This window comes from Eumetopias jubatus, unplaced genomic scaffold (genome assembly GCF_037043125.1).
Source record: "Eumetopias jubatus isolate StellerSeaLion01/CBP00866 unplaced genomic scaffold, mEumJub1_p1.0 scaffold_10, whole genome shotgun sequence".
NCBI classification, from domain to species: domain Eukaryota; kingdom Metazoa; phylum Chordata; class Mammalia; order Carnivora; family Otariidae; genus Eumetopias; species Eumetopias jubatus.
Window position 1 is genome coordinate 50,663,301 of NW_028274816.1, and position 26,443 is coordinate 50,689,743.

At 60.8% G+C, this 26,443-nt stretch overlaps 1 protein-coding gene across 1 annotated transcript in view; it reads left to right on the plus strand.

Annotated features, from left to right (window-relative positions):
• ACTN4 (actinin alpha 4) overlaps window positions 1-26,443 on the plus strand; it is a 70,382-nt gene that overhangs the window by 41,198 nt on the left and 2,741 nt on the right. The window contains exons 2-18 of the mRNA XM_028090613.2: window positions 2,296-2,410; window positions 2,650-2,769; window positions 5,922-6,008; window positions 7,057-7,144; window positions 7,642-7,720; window positions 8,848-8,929; window positions 9,696-9,781; window positions 14,011-14,103; window positions 15,924-16,154; window positions 16,657-16,804; window positions 20,336-20,486; window positions 22,776-22,884; window positions 23,051-23,191; window positions 23,266-23,448; window positions 23,550-23,684; window positions 24,584-24,763; window positions 25,586-25,732. Coding sequence (XP_027946414.1) covers window positions 2,296-2,410; window positions 2,650-2,769; window positions 5,922-6,008; window positions 7,057-7,144; window positions 7,642-7,720; window positions 8,848-8,929; window positions 9,696-9,781; window positions 14,011-14,103; window positions 15,924-16,154; window positions 16,657-16,804; window positions 20,336-20,486; window positions 22,776-22,884; window positions 23,051-23,191; window positions 23,266-23,448; window positions 23,550-23,684; window positions 24,584-24,763; window positions 25,586-25,732 — 2,175 coding nt within the window. The remainder of the gene's footprint in view (window positions 1-2,295; window positions 2,411-2,649; window positions 2,770-5,921; window positions 6,009-7,056; window positions 7,145-7,641; window positions 7,721-8,847; window positions 8,930-9,695; window positions 9,782-14,010; window positions 14,104-15,923; window positions 16,155-16,656; window positions 16,805-20,335; window positions 20,487-22,775; window positions 22,885-23,050; window positions 23,192-23,265; window positions 23,449-23,549; window positions 23,685-24,583; window positions 24,764-25,585; window positions 25,733-26,443) is intronic.

A 26,443-nucleotide genomic window follows, 5' to 3' on the forward strand; every position in this document is an offset into this window, starting at 1 on the left:
GCGTCTTGCAGGTACAAGCATGAGCAGAGGCCCGGCGTTCCCGGCCGCCTCCTGCCCACATCTCTGTGCAGCCCGCTGCTGCCCGCCACTTTGGAGGACAGTTGAGTCGCACACCTGCCCACTGCCCACCGCTGCGGCCGGCTGCGGCTTAGGCATTCTAATGGCACGTGGGATGTGAGATAGAACCCCTACACCCCTGGAGCTTGCACACGTGCAGGCGACGTCCAGTAAGACACAGAATGACCGGACAATACTGCTGAGAGCTGCCGAGGGCTGCGTGGTGGCCAGGGTAGGCAGGGGACGGAGAAGGCACTCTGGAGGAGGCAGCAGGATTTCAGGAGAGGAGGAGATCTGGGGACGGCCCAGCGATGAGCGGGGCCTGCTGTTTATTGAGCACCTGCCGTGTGCTCTGTGGGCATCGCCATCGTGAACCCTCACACTGACCATCACTCGGGTGCCGTCCTACTCACCATGTTACGGATGGGGAGGCGGTGTTCAGAAGGTCGGATGGTGTGTCCGCACGGGTGGCGGAAGCAGCAGCCTAGCCCTCATTTGTCCGACTTGAGAGTTGCATAGGGGGAGCTGGGAAATGGGGTGGGAAGGCCCGTTCCCGTGTTCCTCAGTGAGCTTGGTGGCCGGAGCTCATGCATGTGGGGAGGCGGAGGACAACGCCCAAGTGTGAGAGCCCGGAGAGAAAGGTTCCGTGAGGAGATCTGCACAGAGGACGGGACATCCAGGTCAGAATTGGGGTGGGCCAAGCAAGCCAGTGTGGGTGTCCCCAAGGAGCAGCACTTCAGGCTGATTTGAGGGGATTGGTAGGTGCCAGCTCAGGAGAGGCAGCAGCAGGGCCCAGGCACCCTTAGCTGAGGGGACAGCCTCACACAGGATGGGGTCTGTGTCCCCCATGCAGAGGGACTCTTCGAGTTGGTGACGTGGGGTGGGGGGCCCTGGGCCACCCACAGTTATCCACCATTCGGGTGTGGGTTTGGAAGGAAACCTCGTGCCCATCCTCATTGTGGTGCAGCGTATTAATTAGGCGGCTTCTTTGTCTGGGAGGGGCCTTGTGTTGAGTCTCTGAGTGAGCAGGAGTGGTGACAGTTGTCAAAACACATGGTGCTCTGCCAGAGGCTCCCTGGCAGCCCCTCGCCCCCCACATGGCCTCTGCCTGCGCCTGGGCCTGGAGTGTGCTCTTGTGCGCCCCTGGCCCTCTGCCCACATCCATGCTGGCCCCTGCGGGGGGCGGGGGTGGGCAAGGGCAGGGCGGGGCATGGGGGCTCCGTGAGAAACAGAAGCGTGGCATTTTTCCCAGACCCTGCTGTGGGAGGCTGAGTTGCCCCAGAAGGTGTCTGGACACGTCCATCTTTAACTGATGTGACGTGCGTCCTGGGGGTTGATGTCTGCTGACATGCCGAGCCAGCGGCCGGCTGAGTGACTGGGGTTGTGCTGCATATTCTGTGTATGGGATTTGGGCTTCTTGTTTGTGGCCCTCTCTGCCTGAAAGCATCCTGTCCCCTCCCAGCATCTGCATGCCCTGTGTTTCACAGAAACTTCCTCAGAGATGGCTGCCTAACCCAGGTGGGAGGTGGGTGGCTGCCTCCCACTTGCCTTCCAGCCCCCTCAAGCTCCCTTAAGATTTGGAAGGGTGGGACGTGGAATGTTCTCCGGGGAATAGAGGGTGTCTGGCCTGCAGGGAAACAAACGAGGCTTGCACAGGGCTCCGAGGAGCTGTGCTCCTGGCCTTTAAGGGGAGGTGCTCGCTGCCAGGCCACCCAAAGCTCGGAGAGAGACCCATGTGAGGAACCCTTGAATTTACAGAAGGCTTTTATTTTCCAGCTGCTTTCCTGCCCCAGGTCATCTCTGTGCTGCCCGAGCTCCTACCTGAAGGGCAAGGAAGCTGGTGCTGGCTGGGGCTGGGACCCGTGGTCTTGTCCGCCGGCCGGGGGGTGGGGGAGCTGGATGTGTCTGTTCAGGAGAACATAAGGTCCCCGAGAGCAGAGACCCTGTGTCTCGCTTCCATACTCAGGGCCTCACGCTCAGTCACATTTGCATGACTGGGTTCTCGTCCACCCTCTGCCACTTACCCCCTGGCTGATGGTGCAGTGGGTCTGTTAACTACCCTAAGCCTCAGTTTTCTCAGGTCGACTTGCCCGGGTCGCTTAAAGAGCAGAAATAGTGCGTACGAGGGCTGCGTGGTGACCACTGTTGTCCCAGGGTCAGGACTGTGTGTCTGGCCCTTTTGCTAGAAAGCCCCAACAGCCGCACTAACCCTCCAGGCCTCTCTGTCACGTTCCCCAGACGTTCACAGCCTGGTGCAACTCCCACCTTCGGAAGGCCGGCACACAGATCGAGAACATCGACGAGGACTTTCGAGACGGGCTCAAGCTCATGCTCCTTCTGGAGGTCATCTCAGGTGAGGCCCCTTTCCATCACAGGACAGCCCACACCTGGAACAGGTGGGCTGTCGCAGGTCGCGGGGACATGGCCCACCCCAGCGGTCCCGTGCCTGCTAGGGGGAGCGTGAGGCTTGAGTCATGGCAGTGTGTCTGGGTGCTGGCCTGGGGGTGGCTTGGGGGGCAGAGCACTGTGGCGGCCGGTTCCGCAGAGCAGTGGGGTCACTGAAGCTTCTCTTTCTCGGTGTGTGACTCTCAGGAGAGCGGTTACCTAAGCCGGAGCGGGGCAAGATGAGAGTACACAAAATCAACAATGTGAACAAAGCTCTGGACTTCATCGCCAGCAAAGGAGTCAAGCTGGTCTCCATCGGGGCGGAAGGTGAGCTCGGATGGGGCGGCTCGGTTCCTGACCTGTAGGCTCTGAGCCCCGAGCTCTGTGTTCTGAACAGAACTTGCGTGGGTGGCAGAAAGAGCACTTGGGGTGTGTAAAGCTCCAATATATATCTGCAGTGACCACAGTGACTGTCTTCTCGATGTGATCATTGAACCCACAACTTCCCCCACCCCCCACCTGCAGAGTAATCCATCCAGGACTCGGGAATCCATGACCCCTGTCATGTAGGGCAGGCCTCTTCTGCACGGCAGGAATGGCTTTGACTTGGACTTTGGATGCCCTCACTCGCGCTCCTTGTGCTGGGCCCCAGAGACACCCAACAGACACGTGGCCAGGCATCTCTCTGTGCCTGGAGCACCTTGGCCCTTTGGTCCTGCCTGGTATCTGTGGGCAGGAAGGGTGCAGAGAAGAGAAGGACACTCGAGGCCTAGTGTCAGGGCTCTGGGCCGGGGGGTGCAAGTGCAAAGGTCAGCGATGAGACCTTGCTGGCCACACGGCCCAAGGGAGTGTGGCCTCTGACTGGATACCCAGGACCCTCTGCGCCCCGTGGGGATGCCCAGGACTGTGACCCTTCATTCCAGATCCTCCCCCTAGAGCAACAACATGCTATCCCTCCAGCAGCCAGCTCCTCTTGAGCTCACGGAGCTTTTGGAGATGAGGCGAGGCCTGATGGAGCCCAGAAGCTCCCCCATCAGCTCGTGCTCACAGTTCAGCTCATTAGAGCAGGATTTCCGACACCCTGACATCCATGTTGTCCCAGCTTTTAGAAAAACAAAAACAACTAATTGCTGTTAATGACAGGACTCTGAGAGTTTGGCCAAGACTCTAGGCCAGAGTGTGTGTGCTGAGTTCCAAGGCTCTGCCCCCACCCGGGACCTCTCCGGGAGGGGTGCCAAGTGTCACATGCCCTGGTTGAGGTGGTAGGTGTTTGTTTAAAAAAAAAATCAAAACCCTCAAAATCAGTTGGGCCCTCACATTTTCTGTCCTTACGTGCATCTTTCATCCTGGCTCTGCGCCATCTTTCTGCCTTTCACAGCTGCATTTATTTTGCTCAAATGCTAGCCTGTAAAGACAGAAGGGGTTAGAGGAGAGACCCGGTGGCACTCATCAGTTTTCATTTGAAGAAAAACTCCCATCTAGAAATGTTCTCTCTTAATGCCCAACTTGGTTCACTCCCAGTCCCTGTGACCGTTGGGCCCTGGGACAAAGCTGGAAGGCAGCCCACTGGAGGCGCCCCCAGGGGCTCCAGAATACCTGAAAGCCTAGCCCCCTGCCCCGCCCCCGTCGCCCTACCCTCCACGCGGGTCTGGACCGTAGCTGAAACCTGGCTTCCTCGTAGGGGCACAGCTGTGGGTCCGAGATGCAGCTGGTGCAAGTGTCACAAGAGAAGCTGTCTCCCCCCAACTCCCCTCATAGGAACTCCCTAAGCCCCCCGTGACCAGCTTCCTTGTGCAGCTGGCCGGGTAAAGGAGCCGCGGCCTCCTCCCCAGACCGTATCCACCCCCTGCTCTGGAGTGCCCGCCGCTTGGGAGGAACGTAGATTTCCTGATTGGATGGCTGCCCTTGCCCTGGGCTGGGAAGACTCGGCCTGGTTTCTGGGTCTGGGCTTCTTAACCCTGGGAAAGGGCCTGACAGACATTGTGTCCTTCCCCCTGCCTCCAGCCAGCCGGCTACGCACGTTTCCTTATCCTGACACTCTAAGCTGAAAGCTGCCCTCTCCATCAGCCTGCGTGGCTTGGCTGTGAGGAGCGTCTCCATGGTGGCTCACAAGCGCCCACCTTTCCCTCCCGAGTGTGCCCTTGGGGAAGGTTCGGCCCCCTCCTTTGGGTGACTGCTCTACCTCCTGTCCAAATCAAGCCCATTCTAGAGTGTCCTGTTCTCGAGGGTCAGTGGGCAGGGTCTCTCCCCGCACCTGCTGCGCTGAGATCTTGGGGGGCGGCGGGGAGCAGAAGGGTTTCAGAGGACTGCCGTGGCCCATCTGGCCGATGGACTCAGGGATGAGGCCACTTGCCCTCACTTCTCTTACCCAGCACGAGACACGTGGTGCCCTGAGTGTTGCAGAGAGGACTTCTCTGTAAGCGCCCAAAGCTGAAGAATGTGTGGTGCAGACCCTTCTGTCTCACTCCCAGAAGTTGGAGACTGTAGCGGGTTTTTGGTTAGTTAAGGAAGTGTGTGCCTTACCAGCTGGGCCTGCGTCCCTGCTGTCCCTGTCCTGCAGCCTCGTAGCTTCCAAAAGGGCGGGGACTGGGGACACAGCGGTGCTCACGAAGGCAGGCCTCGAGCAAGTGAACTAGCAAATGCGTGGTTACAAATGATGGTCAGCGTGTGAGGGGGAGAACAGGCTGCTGGGGAGAGGCACCGGGCAGCGCCTGCAGACGGGCGGTTGGGGAAGCCATCCCGGGAGATGTGATGGCAGAGGCTTCTAGGATGGGAAGGACGGCCGTCTGAGGGAAGGGCCGAGGGGTGCACTTCGTGGGCGGACGGAAGGTATGAGGTCCTTCCAGCAAGGAGGAACCTGGCTTGCCGAAAGGACCCAGCCAGAGTGTGCTGGGGAGCGAGGGGCTGGGTCCCCCAGGGCAGGGCTCGTAAGTGGGATTGGGGAGTGCAGGTTTCGTCTTAGATGTGGTAGGGCTTTAAGCAGGCAAGCGGCACACATCCAATGCATCTTTTAAAGTGAGCGCCCTGGCAGCCGTGTGGAGGTGCAGCGCACGGGGCACGGAGGCGGCGGTGTGTCCAGCTCTGGGGGAGACCACGGTGGCCCGGACAAGGGTGGAAGGAGGTGGACAGATTGTCAACAGACAGTAGTACAGGACGCACGTGCCGGCGGGGAGACGCACCCGTAACGGCATGAGGGAGGCGCAGACGGATGGCTGGGAGTGCCGGCCCTGCGCCAGGGACAAGCCTCAGGGAGGCGCAGGCTCGAGCTGGCCAGGCGGGAAGAGGCCCGCGGGTGCCAGGCAGCAGAACGCTTTGGGGACGGTGCATCCCAGCATTCAGGTGACATCTCCCAGCGAGGGTGGCCGACAGGCCTGGGTAGCTCCCGTCGGATGATCAGAGCTCATCTCTACGCAGAGCCAGCGGGAGTTCCCTCTGGTTTTAACAACCTTCTCATCCTCTGCCCCCTTCTCTGCATGCAGAGATTGTGGACGGCAATGCAAAGATGACCCTGGGAATGATCTGGACCATCATCCTCAGGTTCGCCATCCAGGACATCTCTGTGGAAGGTGAGAGCCTGCGGACTGGCAGAGGACAGCCTTTCTTCCCCACCCTGCTTCCACCCAGGTTGGAGCGAGTTAGATTACAATGTTGGGATTTTGTCTTCCTGCTTGAGGCTCTGCCCTGTTCCCCAGCATCCCTCCCAGGGCCCAGCCCTGTGCAAGAGTGGTTAGTGAGATGCTGGCCCAGGCTGCAGGTGAGGGGGGCCCTAGCAGCTGCCCAGCTCTGGTATCCACCCAGAACCCTTCAGCTCCCGTGGTCTCCATCTCCGTGGACCCTCACCCGATGCTCGTCAAATGGGCACGATTGGCCCCATTTTACAGTCGAGGAATCTGAGTCACAGAGCAAAGTAGTGACGGAGTGAGGGCTGGCCTGGTTCTCCCGTGGATCAGTACCTACCAGTGTTTCCGCTTGACACCCCCACCCTCCGACCTTCGCCTCCATGACCCGAGGGCCAGTCCAGGCCAGCCAGGAGTGAGCTGCTTCACTTCCCCTCCAAACAGTTGGGTGTGCCAGCACGTGAAGGGGATTCCTGCAGTAGGCCATAGCAGTGACCGGCACAGACGTGTCCCCTGCCCCCAGCACCCCCAGACTGTCCCTGGGGAACAGACAGACAACCTGGGCCCCTCCCACTCCACTTTGCTGAGGCCGCCACCAAGCGGGCCGGGCCCAGCACTCCAGACCCTCTGCTGATTCTTCACTGTTCAGAAGAGGCCGAGGCCAGCATCAGGGGCTTGTTTGGCAGCGTGATCTGGCAGATAAAGGCATAGGCTTTGTGGTCAGAAGCATGGCATGGTCTTAGGTCCTGGTGTGGCCCTGGCACTGCCACTTCCTGGGAGAACCCTGGGCAGGTGGTGTCTCGGTGCTGTGCGTGTGTGCGGGCCGGTGGTTAGGACCAGCAGAGGCCTGCGGCATCTGGAACAGGAGCACCTCTTACTCCCGGCTGTGCTGCTCTCAGTCCGACTCCTGTGCTCGAGCCCAGAGTATCATGGCATGGGGCTGGGTGCTCAGCGTTGGGCTTTGAGCCTGTGCTCACCGCCCTTGTGTGTTCCTCAGAGACCTCTGCCAAGGAAGGGCTACTTCTGTGGTGTCAGAGGAAGACTGCCCCGTATAAGAATGTCAACGTGCAGAACTTCCACATCAGGTGAGCGCCCAGCCAGAGCTCTGCAGCCCGTCCCCTTCCCTCGCTGCCCCGAGGCGGAAGTCCTGCAGTGGGCCGTCTCCCTCCGCCGCCGGCTGTCCCATTCAGGGGCGTCACTCTGTCCCAGAGGTGAGCCCTCGCTCATAAAGGACTTGTCACGTGTCGGGCTGGTCGAAGTGATGACACGTATTCCCTCCTTTCATCCTCACAACCCCCCAGCAGGGCGTAGGTACTGTTACTACCCCATTTTACAGACACGGAAACTGAGAGAGCAAGAGGTAATGAGACTTGCCCAAGGTCGCACTGACAGCAAGTCAGAGCTGGGATTGCACCGCAGGCCGTCCACCTCCGGCCACTCCACCCTGCTGTCTGCGTGCAGTGCCCGGCACATCCCCTACCCTGATAAATGGGAATTAGTCCTTCCCGTGGGCGTCCGGGCCACCAGCGCTTGCGGGATGGTGCGAGGGCCCTCCCGTTCACCTTCGCCTTTCCATCCCCAGCTGGAAGGACGGTCTTGCCTTCAATGCACTGATCCACCGGCACCGACCAGAGCTGATCGAGTATGACAAGCTGAGAAAGGTTTGCCTCTTGCTTTGCCCTCAGTGGCCCAGAGATCCACAGAGTCTGACCCTGACCCTGATGCTGGGTCACCTCCCCCAAGCCTGTCCACAGCTGGTGTCCTCAGCTGGATTCTGCACTCAGATGGGCAGGCTGGGAGAGCCTTGTACCAGCTGTCACCAGACCCTAGGCTCCGTGGCTGGGTCTGACCTCCCTTGCTCCCCTTGGGGACTGTCCCCTTCTCCCTTTATGGGCATTGCAACTGCCCATGGTTATTTTAGGGCCTGGCCAGCCGTGCCTTCCAGCTCCCCTACCTTAACCTTTTAGCTTCTGGAAGCATTTTCTCTCCACCTAACGGAGAAGAGGGGTAAGGAATTCCAGACCATCACCGCTGGCAGGTGTTTCCCGTGTAGGGGCCTGTTCTGATTTGCCTGTACAAAGTTTACAATCCCGTAAGACCAAGGCCCTGCCCTCTAGGAGCTCCCAACCAGTGGAGAAGGCAGGATAATGTGTCCGGAGGAAACCTGCCCCACAAGGCCATGCACGTGTGCTCAGGCTGAATGCGGGTGGGAAGGGGGTAGGGCCAGACAAGTCGGAGGATGGATGCACCTGAGCTGGCACGGTTGGGGAAGGGCCCCGGGGGGGGGGGGTGCATTCCCAGTGGGGGGGTAGGGCACGAGCGTGCATTTGGCCTGTTTAAGCCCCGCTGAGCAATTGGATTGGGCTCTAGCTGGACATGGACTAAGGCACATGAGGGAGGGTCTTGAATTCTGTGGACAGTGGGGAGACAAGTGTGAAGGGATGCTTCGGGAAGGCTGGACCTCGGAAGCTCTCGGTTTACCCCCTCCCCGTCACCGCCCCCCCCCCCCCCGCCCCCAGTGCCTGGTCTGGACCCCACTTGCCAGGTTTCAAGACGGAGGTCTTAATCTGGGGTCTGGAGGGCTGGAAAGTGTAAGAAAAGAGCCCAGCTACATTTTTTCAGGAGAAAAAGTCGACAGTTTGCCCCACGAAGATTTCCAGAGGCCTTCCTTTGGGTGGGAATAGACTGAGTGCCCCCCCTCCAGTCCCCACCGCAGCACACAGGGCTGAGAACTGCCTGAAGAGCGCTTTCCGGTCCTGCCCCTGCCAGTTCTTCCTCTTTCCCCCAGGACGACCCTGTCACCAACCTGAACAATGCCTTCGAAGTGGCCGAGAAATACCTAGACATCCCCAAGATGTTGGATGCGGAGGGTAAGTACATCCCTTTTGTTCCGTCACCGCCCTGTTCTGTGGGCATGTCTTGCGGTAACTTGAGGGAGCTGGCCGTGCCAGTGAGAAGGCTGAATGAAGCTGGTCGAACCAGGGACAGCAGTCCTGGCCCCGAGCCGGAGCGGGAGCAGTCTGAGCAGACGAGGCAGGCTCAGGGAGGGATGGGCAAGCCGGGAAAGGAGGGGCTTGAAGAGGATAGGTTCTGGGGGCCGCATAAGTGTCCTGCCGGAGCCCTGCCCGAGTCCTGCCCGAGTCCTGCCCCTCTCTCGGGGTGAGCAGGCCAGGTGGCCAGGGAGGGCTGGTTCCTGCAGACAGCCAAGGCGGCTGCCTTCCCTGCTTGCCCCAGGCTCAGAGTTTGGAGCCCATAAAAGGGAGTGTTTGTTTTTTCCTTTTCCGGCTTTTCTCCATTTCCCAGCCGTGCACCGCCCCCAACCAGGACCCATGGCTCTGGCCTCTGGTGGCCCCTGGGGCTGACGGTCTAGCAGCCCCTTGAGGCCATTCTCAGAAAGAGGAAGTGGCCTCATTCTAATCCAGTTCCCACAGCCTTGGCCTTTCTAGAGACCACAGGGGATGGAGGGGCCAAGGGTGTGGACAAGCCCACTGGAGTCACCAGGGGTCACTGAATCCATTCTGAGGGTCCTTCTCCTGGGATGTCTGTGGCCCTGGGAGACTTTGGATCCCAGTGAGCGACCCCCCCCCCCCCGCCCGCCCCTACTTGGGCGGTTTAACCCTTGTTGTTCACTTACAGACATCGTGAACACGGCCCGGCCCGACGAGAAGGCCATAATGACCTATGTGTCCAGCTTCTACCATGCCTTTTCGGGAGCGCAGAAGGTACCGGGCAGGGCCAGGCAGGCCCACCTCGCCGCCACTGCCCAATGCCGCTGCTGCCTCTCGCCTCCCACGCTCACCTCATTTCTCTTGCAGACGGCAGTGGCCTCTCTCCGACTGGAAGCCGCCCCCCCGACTCCAGGCGGCCCTGCCCATGTTGTAGTCTTTGCTCACGGTGTCTGTTGAGTGCCCAACCTGGGCCAGACTCTGTTCTAGGCATGGGGCATACAGTAGGGACTAAGGCAGGATCCCTGATCTCATGGAGCTGACATGCCAGTGGGCGAGACAGGCGACAGGCGTGGCCACAGATCAAGTCGTTTCACGTGGTGATGAGCACAGTAGAGAACATGGGGCAGGATGGTGGGGGACAGATGCCGGGGGGCTGTTTCAGGGGGGGCCGCGGTGGGAGACTTCTGCAGGCTGACCTGCGCAGGCACCTGCCGTGATGAGCAGGAGCTGCTGGATGAAGATCAGTAGGAACAGCATCCCAGGCAGATGGTAGAGCAAGGTGCAAAGGTCTGGTGGCAGAAATGAGCTTGGCTTATTCCAGGAATAGCCGAGAAGAGAAAAATGAGGTTGGAGATGGTAACAGGGCCAAGATGTGTAGAATCACAGTAGTGAGGGATCAGGAGTTTTATTCTCAGGGCCCCTGGAGACCATTTGGCGGTCTGTCCTAGGGTGGTAGCTGGTTACATAAGACATGATCTCACTGATGTTTTCAGAAAGATTGGTTAGCCTTTACCCTTCTGGCCCTATACAAGGCTTCCTCTCCAAAGCCAGTAGCCAGTGTCAGAGACCCAGCTCTGGTTAGAAGAGGGATCCATCGATTTGGACTTGCCCCTTTGCCCCTACAAAACCCCCGCGAAATGTGCCCACACCGCCGGAGCCGGGGTTTGGCTTCCAGTCCAGAGCAAGCGCTATTCCTCCCGCATGAGCCTCGGGCCCGGCCCCGGCCGCCCTCCCTGCAGCTGTCACTCTCTCCTGCCTCTCTCTCTCTCTTTCTCTCTCTCTCTGCGCAGATATTGTAGGCACTCTGAGGCCAGATGAGAAGGCCATCATGACTTACGTGTCCTGCTTCTACCACGCTTTCTCGGGGGCTCAAAAGGTGAGCTGGGGCGGGAGCGCCCCTCACTGCTGTGGCTGGAGCCTTGCCCTTGCTGTCCCCCTCATGTCCCCGCCACCCATTTTGTGTTTGGAGCCCTGCCCAGGCCACCTCACAGGCCACCCCAGCGTGAGGACGGATGGTTCTCATGACCGTGGCCTCTGGTGCCGACACATCACGGTTATTCTCTGTGAACAGAGCCCACCCTGTGAGGATGGTGGTGGCGTCCCGGTGTCTCAGAGCTGCGGTGGGCACTCGTGCTCCTGGCCGCTGGTCGCCCTGCCCTTCTTTCTGTGACCCGCGCCTGGCCGCTTGCCCATTGTCCTGGCTGCACGCTCTCACTGGGGAGCACTGGCCTTTCCTGCCCTCTTCACGGCTCCTTCCCCTCCCGGACGCCGCAGGAAAGGCTTGGCCTGAGCAGGTTCAATCCTCTCTGGGCCTGCACCCGCCGACCTAGCCCACCCAGCCCACCGGGCCCCCATCCCCAGCAGGGCCACGGACACAGCGCACTCAGGGGTGTCTGTGCCCAGTGGCAGTGGTCCACTTCCACGAGAAGGCGCCCAGCTGGCCCTGTGGAGAGAGACCCTGCCTGGAGCCCTGGGCACCTTTGTCCCCTCCACCTGCCTCCCGGTCTCTTGGGCAGCAGTGTAACTCGCGGTGACTTGATTTCATGTCACCAGTTAGAAGTGGGCAGGGCAGGGGAGGAGAAACCAGCTCTTGTTCATTGAGGACTTACTACATGCTGGGCAGTCCTCCAACAACTCTGCGAGTACAGGTTCCAGGAGAGTCCCAGACACACCCCAAGAGGGTGGGTGCCGTTATCTTCTTGTAACAGAGGAGGAAACCAGAGTTCAGAGAGCTGGGGAGCTGTTCCCAGAGTCACAGGACCGGGACTGCGCCTGCTGTCTCCTGTGGAGCACTTTCCTCGGGGCCAGCAGGGGCCCTCTGTTGGCCATCTGCCCTGGTCCCTGCTGTGTCACCTCTCAGCAGTGTGACCTCAGATGAGTCCCTTCCCCTCAGTCTCCCCATCTGTAAAACGGGGATCCTACCCGTTCCTTTCTCAGGATTGTCCCAAGGATGAAATGAACTCAAGTAGGTGAAGGGTTTCGTTTAGAATAGCGCCGAGCCCTGTAAGTGCTCAGTCAGAGATCGGGTGGTTGGAGCAGCCTGCGGGGCGTGCCCCTGTCCACCGTGGTCCTTCAAGCCCTGTGGCCTCTCCCCACCCATTCAGCACGTGGCTGGGGCTTATGTTTGCAGAGTTCTGCTTGGGGGGGGGGCCACAGGCAGGGAGAGCAGGGGTGTGGGGTGGGCAGCGGTGGAAGATTCCTGGACTCAGACCCAACCTGACTTGCAGCACATTTGCCACTGGACTCACCGCTCCGCAGGCCCAAGCCAGCCTCACTGCCCACCACGTCACCCTCTCCTGCCCAAACTGCCCTCCTGGGCATAGCGCTGGCCTCCTCTGTGGTGGAGGCTGGGAGGCCTGGAGGGATTTGTGGGAGCAGATAGCAGCAGGAGAGCTCAGGCCAGAGCATTTGGGGGTTTGAGTCAGCTGGGTCACTCTTGTGAGAGAGGAAGGGAAGGCCAGGCTACTGGGAGCTGCCCGTTCACCAGGGATGGGCTGCGCTCAGGGTTCTCCAGCTGTGGGTCCAGCTTCCCCCAGCCCGTGTTTACTTCTCAAGACAGCCCTGCAATGCTTTTATTAGTGCTGCTCTTTGTCCTCAGAGACTCAGTCCAGCCTCTTGGAGGAGTGCTCTCTGGCATTTGTTTTATTTTACAAGCGCAGGGCGAACTCCAGACCTCGCAGGAAGTATGCCCGTTCTCTCCTGATCGTTTATTTCCGGTCACTAAGCATTTGCTCCTTATTCCTTTGTTCGCTCCTTCATTCGTCAACTCTGAGTACCTAAAACCTACCGAGCCCTGAGTGGGGTGCCAGGAATTCAGCGGTGAAGCAGAGCACCTCTGACTAGCAGCTCCCGCCTTCACGGGTGGATCTGAGCACGGGGTGCCTGTTGTCTCTCCAAGTCAGGGGTCAGGGACTGACCTCCACGACACCCCCGCCCCCCAAGCTGGGAACCTTAGTTCTGCTTCCGGCACTCACTTGGCCGAGGCCCTCATGAGCCTCATCTCCGAGGAGCAGTGCCTGGAGCCGTCGGTGCGTGCCCTGCAGTGTGATGCGCGGTGTGTGCATGTGTGTCCACGTGTGTGCGCACACCAATCCCAGCTGGCCCCCCCTCACCTCCCCGCCTGTCCCAGAAGCAGCGTGTGGATGGGAGCGGCTGGGCATCGGTGCCTGTGGCTAGCGGGTCTGGAGCCATCCCCAAGCCTCTCTGTTTTCCTTCCCCACCACTCCATAGACCCTCCTCACTCTTTCTGTTCCTGTTCTGTTGCCGTTTCAACTTCTCCTCTTGGACCCTTTCTGTGCTTCCTGAAAGGTACCTGGCTTCTCCTCTCCCCGTGTGGCACCCCCTCGCTCTCCTTCTCCACTCCTTGCATTTCCGCCCCAGCAGGACAAGGCAAGCACATTGTCCCATAAGTTCTGAGCAGAGACTGGTCACATTCTCCACTGCTGCCTTCTGCCCCGTGGATTGTGACTTCTGCCCAATGAACCATCCACACCCACCTCTGAAGGGGACACGTGTGCTTTGCGGCTGTGCGCAGACTTCTCTGGGGGCACCTGCACCTCCACCTTCCACCACAGCCCTTTGGCGCTTGGTCTCTCCACAGCAGACCTTCCTGCCTTGAGGGAGATTCCTTCAGGGATTGTCCTAGTGGAGGACCCCACCCAGCCTCACTCCTCGGCCTTCCTCTCCATGGGCCTGTTAATCCATTTCCCCCATAGTGGCAGGGCTCCCTGACCCCTTCAGCACCTCTGGGGTCCAGGCCAAGGGGCCCAACCTTCTGGCAGGGGCGGTGGGGGTACCTTAGCAGTAAGCTGTGGGGACGCCGGCAAACCCATCAGGACACAGCTACTCTGGGTGCCATCTTGCTGGAGCTGTGCTTCTCTCCTTCCTTCTTTGGGGCATGCTGTGTGGGCTGTGGATGGGCCAGCTTTCAGGGGACGAGCCTGTCAGGAGGGAGGGTCACCAGCCCCCAGGGGCCCCTGACCGGGACGCTTCCCCTGCCCCAGGCTGAGACCGCTGCCAACCGGATCTGCAAGGTGCTGGCCGTCAACCAGGAGAATGAGCACCTCATGGAAGATTATGAGAGGCTGGCCAGTGACGTAAGTCTGCCACTCACCCCAGCCCTGGTGGCCTCACCGGAGCGGGAGGATTGGGTTGCCTCTGGTTACCCTTGGCCAAAGGTCGTGTGTCACTTGCAGAGGGGCGGGCAGGTACAGTGGGGACCCTTCCTAGATAAGGGCATAAGGTTGCAGACTGGAGTGTGGCCAAGCCAGCATGTGGCCTTTCCAGGCTAGTTTCACAAGGCTAAGGGTCAGACCCACGGTGTCACCATGCTCCCTGGCCCCTGCGGTCTTGAGCTCGGGTTCCTACAGAGGTACTCAAGGACAGTTTCCCGAACACCCCACCCCTTCAGACCTAACGGGGGAGGTTTTTGAAAACCTGCCATGCCCTCCGCGCGGGCTGCCTGGCTCTGTGGGATCGAGGGAGACCCCGGAACTGAGCTGGTGACAGGACTGTGGTTCGTCATCGCGGGCCCTGCGCCTGCATTTCCTGAGCAGGATCTGCTGTCTCGACAGCAGCCCTGGGCAGAGGGAACACGCATCGCCCCTTTTCCGAGTGGGGAAACAGACCCAGAGGGTCGGGCACCAGGAGCGCGAGTAGACCAGAGAGTTGGGCTTCAAACCCAGGCAGTCCCACTCCAGAGCCTGAACCTGGAAAGTCCTTTGGGATTGTGGGTGTTTAGTACATCTCTTCCGGATTCCCGCCTTTAATTAAAAAACTTCTATTTGGGGAAAAAAAAAAAACCCACAAAAACGTTGAAGCTCCTGGAGAGCAGTAGTTTGACCGCTCTTCGAGACTAGTGGTTCCCAGACTTCGGAATGTCATGAACCAGGAATATTTGGGAAAGTAGTTGACAGCCAACCTGTAGTGACAAGTTAAAAAAAATTTTTTTTTTAAGTTAAGGATATTTTTTAAAAGGAAAAGCTTGCGGGGCACCTGGTTGGCTCAGTCATTGAGGTGTGCGACTCCTGATCTTGGGGTTGTGAGTTCGAGTCCCACGTTGGGGGTAGAGACTACTTAAAAATTGTCAAAACTTAAAAAACTTCCATCAGTTACCACCATCCACCATCCACCATCCTTTCTAACACCGAGAAAAAGTTAAAAAGGTTCTCTCTTGGAACCCCATTGCTTCCTAGGAAAGGGCCACTGGCACCATGCATCAAGATGTAAAGGCACATAGATACCTTTTTACTTGGTTTTCCCATTTTGCCAGAGTTTGGCATTTGGGAACCACTTTTTCAAGCATATCTGTGCTGGACAAGAACTGATTTTCCTTTGCAAGGATTGTCCTAGAATGTCCAGTTTGTTTGCTTGTTTGCACCTGTCCTCTATCACGGATATGAGTGGCTCATAAAAATGTCACCTTTATCCCTCCCCCCCAATTTTACCGTCAAACTGTTTCCATCCCAAGCCCTGTGCCTGGCGTGCTGGCTGCCTTAGAATGAGCCCGGCGTGCTGTGGGCTCCGCCCTAGAGGCACTTACAACCCTTGAACAAGGAAGCAGCGAGATGTCTCTCTCAGTGCCAAGCTCAGTGAACATGGCAGTGGAGGGGGGGATGCTCGTGTGGTGGGATATGATGGGAGCGGTGCCTGAGTCGAGGCCGCCTCGCTTCGATAAGAGTAAAGGAGGCCCAGGAGCAAAGGCATGAACAGGAAATAACCAGAGAACACAGTGGTTCAGAGGGGTGCACACATCCCCGTAGTTCCCAGCCATAGGATCCCAGTGGGCATCCTGGAGAAGTCAGGCTGGGGAGCAGGGCTGATCCCTGGGGACGGGGGCTGGAAAACCCGTATTCCTCGTGCCCATGAGCGGGGCCAGGCCCCCCCCAGCGCCCTGAGGCTTCTGCTGGGCCTGCAGCTCCTGGAGTGGATCCGGCGCACCATCCCCTGGCTGGAGGATCGGGTGCCGCAGAAGACCATCCAGGAGATGCAGCAGAAGCTGGAGGACTTCCGGGACTACCGGCGCGTCCACAAGCCACCCAAGGTGCAGGAGAAGTGCCAGCTGGAGATCAACTTCAACACGCTGCAGACGAAGCTGCGCCTCAGCAACCGGCCCGCCTTCATGCCCTCTGAGGGCAAGATGGTCTCGGTGAGTGCCCGGGGCCAGCCAGCCAGGGCCCAGGACGGGTGGCCTGAGTCCCCAGCCAGCCTGTGGGGGGAGGGGTGGTAGGGGGTACGCTTGACTCACCACGTTCCTCCTCCCGCCATCACGCCCTAGAATTTTACACCCATCCGCAAACCACACCTTATTTTGTGTGACGTTTGATTGTGGATCCTTGGATCTCCGCGATTCCATGACCTACCCTCCAAGTGCTCAAGGCCTCTTCTCAGGAGAGGGATGGTCTTCACAGTCACCTGGCTCCCGTAGCGCTGTTGATGGCACTCCTTCGTCGTCACTTACTCATTTACAGAACAGATTGCACCCGCCATGTGCTGGGCCCCGTCCAGGCACATGGATCTAGCAAAGAAGGGGCTGGACATGACCCCAGCTGTTTCCACCGCCTGCCTTCCCATCAGTGACCCTCAGGGAGGCATCGCCCTGCCAGCGGGCCCAGCTCCCCTTTGTGAGCCGGTCGTCTCTGTCCCCACAGGACATCAACAACGGCTGGCAGCACCTGGAGCAGGCCGAGAAGGGCTATGAGGAGTGGCTGCTGAACGAGATCCGCAGGCTGGAGCGGCTCGACCACCTGGCAGAGAAGTTCCGGCAGAAGGCCTCCATCCACGAGGCCTGGACCGACGGTACGGTCCTCCGGCCCCCTCGGTCTGCTTCTCTCTCGCACGCCCGAGCACATGCGTGCCTACACAGCCCCTCCTGCGTCGTTGCGTCTGTTTGTCAGACCCCCTTTCCTGCTGCTTGGGAACATGTCTGTCAGAAACGTGTCTCTGGGTCCCCCCAGCCCCAGGCAGAAGGAACACTTGGGAGCTGAGCTACCCCGTCTGCTCTAGTCTCCGAGACTACTCACAGTCAGGCCCCTGCCTGGTGGCCGAGGCTGTCCTCCAGGAACGCAGCCGAGCCTCATCCCGGTTCCAGCCAGAAGGAAACCCTTGTCCCTCTCCGCTCTGCCGAGGTTTCCCCGAGGATGGTGCCCCTGCACCCCCTCAAGGCGGCGGGGGTGGTGGGGGGTGCAGGGCTCCCATCCTCGGGGAACACAGGCTCTCCCATCCCCGCAAGCCTGTGTTCAGATATGCCACCCGCCTTCCCACTCCCGTACCCTTTGTGACCGTGGACTTGGCACAGGAGAGCCCGTGCTGGCTGGGCCTGTGTGCCTGGGCACGGTCCTTATTAGGCAAGGCTGGGCAGCCGCCTCCTGGTTCAGCTGCCTGGTCTGCAGATGGTGCTCGCTGACCACCGGCGCCTGCCCCGGGTCTGCAGATGGTGCTCGCTGACCACCGGCGAGCCCGTGCTGGCTGGGCCTGTGTGCCTGGGCACGGTCCTTATTAGGCAAGGCTGGGCAGCCGCCTCCTGGACCAGCTGCCTGGTCTGCAGATGGTGCTCGCTGACCACCGGCGCCTGCCCCTTCCCCCTTCAGGGGCCCGGGCCCCCAGAAGGTTGGCCTCTCCCAGAAGGGAGGCACCAGTGGTGCCTCCTGTTTCTCAGCAGCCCTGTAGCTGCCTACTCCCTTCCCATCACATCCCTGGCCCTCGGTCAGGACCCACACCATGGCTGAGATTCCACATCCCGGGAGTGCTGAAAGCCTTCAGAAATGGGCCGGTGCCTGGGAAAGCCACGAGCCCACCCACCTGTGGCTGCCTCCTTCCCGACGGTGCCCGGCTGAGTTCAGCCTTCCTTGTGGGGCTCAGTGTGGTGGTGTCCTTCCGCCCCACAGTCCCCCACCAGGTCCTCACCGAGCTTCTGGGGGCCCCTCTCGCTGCTGGACGGGCAGCCCCGGCCCAGGCCAGATGCCGAGATCTACCGAGAGGCCCCAGCCCTGGCGGCCTGCCAACACGCCACCTGCGGGATCCGCAGCCCCCGGGCCCACGTCCCCCGTGTCACTGGCGGCAGTGCTGCTCACACCCGCCCTCGTCACGTTAGTGCAGGCCGCTGTTTTCCGGCACCCAGAGTGACACCTAGTCCCTCCTCTGCTGGGGAGAGCATGTTGTGGACGAGGCGGTGAAGTCGGCTCAGCAGTGTGCTGGGGCCGGGCGGTGCGCCTCCACCTTGCGGCAGGGTGTCCTTGCTGGAGGCCGGGGGAAGGGGGAAGCTGCCCTTCAGTTCATTCGCTCATTCATTCGTTCATTCGGCTCTTCCCTGAGCCCAGTAGTTTCTGGGGGTGGGGGGCTGGCCCTGGCCCAGGGAGCCTCGTCAGAGCGTTCGTCCCGTCAGAGGGCCCTTGGGCGTGTAAGTGCATTTCACCGCGTCCGTACCCTGCGCCTGGACTCAGCAGTCTCCTCCTGTCCTTACCTGTGCCCGTCCTTCCACAGACCCTGGGCCTCATCCCCGGGCGCTTCCCTCGTCGGGCTCTTGGCCCATGTCGTCAGCTTTTCGGTCCATCACCTGGAGCAGCAGGGGGCCCCAGGGGATGGTGTCCTGAGGCTGAGGGGCGTGGGTGTGATGGCCCCCGAGTTCTTCCCCTGGGAATGACTGGCACTGGCCTTCCCCCCACAGGCGTTCAGGGGAAGTTGGCTCAGTGTGTAGCCAGGGCCCATCTGGTTCAGTGGCCTCCACACGCCCCTGTCTCACCCCTGCTGTGCCTGCAGGCACTTTGGCATCTGGCCTTGCCCTTCACGTCAGCCTGGAGCCCCCAGGCAGGCTTGCCCACTCTCGTTCCCAAGACCTGAAGCTTCTGTCCTCTGAACCACCCAGTTATGCAACACAGGAGGACAGACTGACCTCCTGGCCCCCTCTACACTCCTGGGATCCCATGCTAGCAGCGTCCTTTCTCTGGAGGGGTGGGCCCAGAGAGAGGGCTGAGCCACCATATTCCAAGCCTCCCTCACCATCCCCCACAGCTCGCAGGGGCGAGGGTCCATGTGGATGCTGTGCGGAGGGTTTTGGATTGTCAGGGAGGAAAAATGAAAACGAGCCTCTGCATCCCCACTGTGGCTGCCCCTTGGCCTGAATCCAAGGCATCTGTGGCCACGGGCCACTCCTCCTGACTCTCCCCAGGGCCCCCCCTTGCCAGCTCCCTTGCTGAAACCCTGCTGAGGCAGAGAAGTGGTAACCTACTATTTCGGGTTCCCACCCTTGGGAGAAAGCAATTTGGTGAAGGGAATTGCAAGCTTGCCTTTGTGGTTAAGCCTTCTGCCCCAGGGCTGGGGCGGCGGGCCCGTGGAGCCTCTCTCCCAGGCTGCTGCCTCCTGCCCATCCGTGCCAGGCCCTGTCCTCAGGGCAGATGAGATTCTCATGGTACTAGCTCCGTGTCCACCCTGCCTGGGACTTGAGACCAGGAGCTGGCCTGGGCCCCGCTTTACAGATGAGGCAACAGCTGGGGAAAGGCCGCATGCCTCCCCAGGCAGGCAGCTGTTGGTCACATGCTCTGGTGCCAAGCTGAGGAGTGGGTCTCTGAGCTGCCACCCCAAGGGTAGCCCCCAAGGTGGCTTCCCTGAAGCAGAGCACCTTTAGGAGCCAGGGGTCCCAGCCACCTTCGCAGACTGGCCTTTCCCCGCCCTGTTCTCTGCAGTACCTCCCCATGGTTACAGGGCTTCTTGGAGCTTCTGGCCTGGGGTATATAATTAGCCAGGCTCCAGAACTAATAATAGTGTGCCTCTCCTCCTTCAAAGGACCTGACAATGGGCCCCACCTCAGTGCACATAGTAGGCCCGTAGGATGGCACAGGACCCGGAGGTGGGTGACAGGACCCCACCCCGAGGGAGCCTGGCCCCCCAGTGCCAGGGAGGCAGGCACGAGGGGTTGGGCCCGTGGAAAACTCTGACTGGAACTCTCCCCCTGCGCCCACCCTGCTGAGGCATGGGCTGCAACCCCAGATGCTGGCCCTCCAGGGATGGGTGTCCACCTTTCCAACGGTGGCACATTCCAGTCCTTACTGTCCACTGATAGAGGGCTCTAAGTTTAGAACACACAGGTTGAATTGGGTATCGGTCTCAGGCCCCCTAGTCCCACAGTGTCTCCTAGCTCCATCCAGGGTATAGTTGGGCTTAGAGATCCCTTGAAAAGGCAAGGAGAAAGGCTCTGGAAATTTCTAGTCTCCATGGCACCATCCTCGGTGAGGCAGGATGTGGGGTCTGAATCCCATTTTCTAGGGTTGGACAGCCCCCTGGACTCCCGTTGCGCTGTTGTCTAAACACCTCCTGCCCTCTGCCCACCGCCAGGGAAGGAGGCCATGCTGAAGCAGCGGGACTATGAGACGGCCACCCTGTCGGATATCAAAGCCCTCATTCGCAAGCACGAGGCCTTTGAGAGCGACCTGGCTGCACACCAGGACCGCGTGGAGCAGATCGCAGCGATTGCTCAGGAGCTCAAGTACGTGAGGGGTCGTGGTGCCCCTGCCCAGGGGTGGGGGGGCGTCCCGGCCCTCTCCGTCCCCCAACCCCCGTCTCCTTTCAGATGCCAGGGAGGGGCCTTACGGGATGATCCCTTTTGCCCCCCAGATGAGAAACGGAGTGGGATCTCTCTTCTCAGGCAGAAGGGAGGTCTCTGACCCCTTTCCTGATACCTTAGGCTGTAGGGGTCCCTGGGGCTCTACCTTCTGCCTGCTACACCAAGGAGAGACCCCCTGGCCCCCTGATGGAGGGGGGCGGCCTAGCCCCTGCTGCTCCCACCCGCTCCTCCCTGAGGGGATTGGGCTGCACAGAGAGCCCATTGTTCTGCCCGGCCCCTTCCCTCGCTTGCTCAGAATACACTTATTGTGTGAGCTTCCAGGCAGCCGGCTTCTTCGCCCTCCCTTTCCCACCCCAGTCAGATAAACTTGCGCACACAGTTAGTACACCGAACCTCCAGAGCCAGTGAATGGGGCCTTATTCCGCCGGCACAGTGGCCAGCAGCAGGGAGGGCCCAGGGTGTGGGAGGCCTAGGCCATTACTTCATGGAAAATCCACAGGGCCTGGAGGGACGGCATGGCTCCCAAAATAGCCGTCTGCTCAAAAATAGGATACTCGGCTGGAGCTGCCCTTTCCACAGACACCCCCCACCCTGCCAGTCATCCCTAAAGTTCTGCTTGTTTCTACAAGGCTGGGGCCCAGCTGCAGTGCCTGGTGGAGCCCCACGCCAGGCGGGGCCGTTTCTCCTCCCTGACTCACTCCCTCTGCACTGCCCAGTCGCTTTGGGGGTTCCCGTTTGCTCAGCCAGAGGCAGAAGTGCTCAGCTGCTTACCTGGGGGGCCCTCACGGTCATGGGAAACAGTGTCCCCTGGGGTTTCGCAGCCTCTTGTAGGCTTGAGCCTCAGGGCCTGGCACGCCCAGGAGGAGGAGAGTGAGGTCACACGCGCAGATGTCCCTAGCAGTTGTGGGAGGTGGGATGGGGGCATGTTCATGTTCCGCCACTGACAGGCAAGCCCCTGGACGCTGATAGGAAACAGGCTTGGAGTAGGTCCTTGGCCAGCCTGCCTCCCAGGCACCGGGAACAGAGGTGGGGCACCTGCTGTCTGGAGTGAGAGCAGGTGGCTGCTCAGGCAGCTTTTCTGGACAGTGGTGCTGCAGGAGGAAGGAAGGGTGGTTTGCGGGTGCATTCTGTTCCCCCAAAGATGAGTTAGAGGGCCAGGTGCTGGCCAGGATGAGCCTGAGTAGAGAGCCGCTGAGTGTTGGTGAAGAGCAACAACAAAAGCTCAGAGCAGTCAGTGCTCCACACGTACTGGCTCCTTTAATCGCCCAGCAACCCCATGTTACGGAAGGGGAACTGAGGCTCAGGGTGGCCAAGAGGCTTGCCCACGGTCACATTGCTGGGGGGTAGCTGAGCCAGGAATGGAGCTCAGGCTGCGTGGCCCGTCTGTGGAGCCCAGCCATGGTCCCCGGCCCCATCCCCCATGTCCTGTTCCTCCCAGAATTGTTCCCTGCTTCCCATCCCTCCCCAGGCCCCCAAGGTTCTGCTTGTACCTCGACTCCCTGGAAACCTCCTGCTAAGAGAATCCAGTGCCTGGAGCCCAGGAGGAAGGAATCCTGGGCCAGATGGGAGGAAAGTAGGGGCGGGAGGGGCCAGGAACTACTGCATCAGCCCATTTCTGTCTTAGACATAGTATTAATTGCTTAGAATGACATTGCAGGTTTGCTACTCATTTTTCCTTTGGGTTCATTAAAATAAATCCTTTTAATCACTGTTGGTGCATCTACGCACTGAGGCCCAAGGACTGCTCTCAGCACTTCACGTGCACTCAGTAACTGGAGCTCCACAATGATCCCATGCCTGTGTCACAGAGGGGAAAACCGAGGTCTCCAGAATAGGGAATTCATGCACCGGGGGTCACATGAGCACAGAATCACAGTCAGGATTCAGGCCGAGGGAACTTGGCCCGGGAGCCCATTGTTTAGCCAGTGTGCTCTGCTGGACCTTTGGGTGACAGAAGCGGTCCAGACACAGGCGTGGTTGGGGGCTGCACTGTGGGGGTCCCTGCATTCGCGTGCTGTGACAGCGATTCTCAAGGGTAGTCAGCAGGGACCGCCCCGCCCCTCTGTGACCCCTCCGTCTGCATTCCTCCTGCCTTGGAGAGGGTGCGGGCTTGGGGGGCGAGGTGATGGAGGACTGGTGCCCTGGCACCAGGGGCACCCAGCGCAGCCTTGCCCCCCCGCCGGGTCTCATGGCCACACGCCCCGCCCGCAGTGAGCTGGACTACTACGACTCACACAACGTCAACACCCGCTGCCAGAAGATCTGCGACCAGTGGGACGCCCTTGGCTCTCTGACCCAGAGTCGCAGGGAAGCTCTGGAGGTGAGGGCGGGGTGACGTCACCCGCGGAGCCCTGTGCCCCTGGGGGCCGGTGGGGGGCGGGTGACACCGGGAGCCCCCGGCTTTCCCCGACCCAGCCCCAGGCCGCCAACCACCTGCTCGCCGACTGACCTCCCCGCTCGGTCCCATCCCTGTCCACACGCACCAGAAAACGGAGAAGCAGCTGGAGACCATCGACCAGCTGCACCTGGAGTACGCCAAGCGGGCAGCACCCTTCAACAACTGGATGGAGAGCGCCATGGAGGACCTCCAGGACATGTTCATCGTCCACACCATCGAGGAGATCGAGGTCCGCTCCCACCCGCACTGCCTGTGGGACCTCTGTGGGCCTGGGCTGCCTTTCACGCCGCCTCCTCCTTCCAGGGCCTGATTTCAGCCCACGACCAGTTCAAGTCGACGCTGCCGGATGCCGACAGGGAGCGCGAGGCCATCCTGGCCATCCACAAGGAGGCCCAGAGGATCGCCGAGAGCAACCACATCAAACTGTCGGGCAGCAACCCCTACACCACGGTCACCCCGCAGATCATCAACTCCAAGTGGGAGAAGGTGGGTAGGCTCGGCGGCGGGGCCGGGGCCGGGACCGGGCTGACCGGGCGAGGGGCCATCACCTGACCACCGTTGTTCACCACCACCCCCGGCCCCCCCAGGTGCAGCAGCTGGTGCCCAAGCGGGACCACGCCCTCCTGGAGGAGCAGAGCAAGCAGCAGTCCAACGAGCACCTCCGCCGCCAGTTCGCCAGCCAGGCCAACATCGTGGGGCCCTGGATCCAGACGAAGATGGAGGTGAGGGCCCGTTGCCCCAGCCTGGCGGAGCCCAGGAGAGGGTCTTGGGGCAGAGTGGAGAAGGAGCTGCCGTGAGCGGGAGGCCAGCCGCCTCCTGGGAGTGGGAGGGTCTGTGACTGTGTTGATGGAAGTGGCAGCACCCTCCAGAGGGAAACAGGGTGGAGGAGTCAGGTAGGAGAGGGTTCGAGTCTCGGCTCTGCCCTGCCCGCTGACCAGGAGGTCAGGTACGGTTTAGCTTCTGTTCCTGGGTTTTCTCATCCCTAAAAAGGGATGGAAACAGTCTTTTCATTGCCCTGGCAAATGCTTTGGGTACTGCTCTGTGGCAGCCCCATGGCAAGCCCTGGTGTTGCTGGGACCAGGGTGGCCCAAGTGCAGACCCTTCCAGCAGGCTCACCAGTGAGCCTGGGGACCCAGCCCTGGAAAGTTTGCAGGAATGCTGATTGCAGCCCTGGGCGCACCTCCCAGAGTGCTCACTACGTGCCAGGCACCAGGCCGGGGTGGGGCTCTGGGCTGGCTGAGCTGCACGGCCACCCTGGGAACCCACGCGTGGGGTACTCGTGCTCAGGAGCATAGATTCTGAAGCCAGCCAGGCCTGGGTCTGGAGCCTGACCCTGCCTCCCGCTGTGAGGAGTTGTTGCGTTTGGGCCTCATTTTCCAGGCCTGTGGCCGTCCTGGGCCTCACAGGGAGTCTGGGGTGTGCACTGAGGTTAGGCCTCACCGGCCTCAGCCTAGACGCTACCCCCCTTCCCCCTCCCCACCCGGCAGCTTGTATAGTGGAGGGGGGCCTGGAGGGGACAGTCCGCGAACAGCAGGCTTCCGGGCAGGTGAGGGGGGGGCCGGAGGTGGGGGGATGGCAGCAAGAGGCCTTCCCCAGCCGGCGGCCCATGCCTTCCGTGCAGGAGATCGGGCGCATCTCCATCGAGATGAACGGGACCCTGGAGGACCAGCTGAGCCACCTCAAGCGCTACGAGCGCAGCATCGTGGACTATAAGCCGAACCTCGACCTGCTCGAGCAGCAGCACCAGCTCATCCAGGAGGCCCTCATCTTCGACAACAAGCACACCAACTACACCATGGAGGTAGGCCCACCTGGGCGCCCCCAGCCTCCCCTCCTGCCCGCACCGGAGGGTCCCTGTGGCAGCACAGGCCCGGCCTCTCTAGGCCAGACAGGTTTTGCCTGGTAGAAAAGGTGTCTGCCACTTTCTCTCCCCTCTGTGTCCCTCTGACCAAAAAGACTAGATGAAACGTATACACATTTTTTAAAAAGTACAGTTTTCCCACCGTTTCTTCCCTCACCAACACAGCCCAGGGTCGGGACACACTCCTGGGAGAGCTGGGAGGGAGGGCGGCCCCTGCCCACTGTGGGCTCAGTGGCAACGGCCTGGCTGGAGGACACAAATCAGCGCAGGCACCCACTTGCCATGGCCGGGTTGATGTGTCGGGGCTGGTTGTCACCCTTTGGGCAGCCTGACCTCGTCCACGGTGACGCTTGACGCCCTGCAAGTGCGCTGCTACCACAGACAAACCCGGGTTGTTTCCCCTCCGCCCCCCGCCAAGAGCTGGTTAAACATTGCCCCCTGTATTTCTGCGGTTCCCGCGTGGGTGCGGCGCATGGACTGGGCCGGCCCTCAGCTGCTTTCGTCAGCAGACACAGACTTGACGTCACCCCGCTGCTGGGCAGAGGCAGTGGGGAGGGGCCATGCCGCTGTCCCCGTGTGGGGCTGAGGCGCGCAGGAGAGCGTGGGGCTGGGTTGGCGTTTGGGAGAGTCAGGGCTAGCCCACCTCCAGGCCATATGCCCACCCCGGGCAAAGAGAGCTGGGCTCCAAGTCCCTGGTTGGTGGCGGCAGCGGGGGTCCCCGCACCGGCCCGGCCCATGCTCATGCCCTTGCTCCACCCCCAGCACATCCGCGTGGGCTGGGAGCAGCTGCTCACCACCATCGCCCGCACCATCAATGAGGTCGAGAACCAGATCCTCACCCGCGATGCCAAGGGCATCAGCCAGGAGCAGATGCAGGAGTTCCGGGCGTCCTTCAACCACTTTGACAAGGTGAGCAGCTCCCTCTGCCCCTGGCGTCTTCCCTCCCCACTGTCACCATCCCATCCTGCCCCCTCCGTCCTTGCATCTGTCCGTCCACCTCACAGTGCTGAGTATTGGCCACCACTCCCCGGGCTGGCAAGGCCCCAGCCACTGAAGCGGGTGCAGAGGTGCATCCCTCGACCCACAGCCTGGGCACTTTCCCTCAGGAGGAGAAAGGGGGGTGGGGTCCAAGTCCTGCCTCTGGGGCCACGTGTCCTTGCCAGCCTGCTGATGAGACTCTGGGACAGCCTAAGTCCCAGCATACCCGAGATGTGCGGCCTGACCGTGCATCTGGTCCATGCGTACGTGGAGCGTTGTAAAGATTCAGAACGCCGGATCTGGTCTGGCAGGCCCCCTAGGAAGGCCCTGAGCACCTGAGTTTGCTGCAGTCCCCACCCGCCCTGCTGGGCCTGGCGCGCCATCTGCCTGCCTTCTGTGGGTGGGAGGGTGCACGCTCAGCTCCACACTGTCACGTAGGGACCCTACTGTCCCAGATAGGACGGAGTGTAACCTCCTCTCACCCCAAATCCTGGAGGCAAGGAGAGCTCCCTGCCCTGCTCTGGCCGAGGCGTTGGGCAGGCCTCTGACCACCCTTCAGGCCGCCATGCCCCTTGCCCTGCTCACCGTCCCTAGCCATCACCTCGTCCGTGTCACCTCTAACTCTGTGTTTCCCCCCCGATG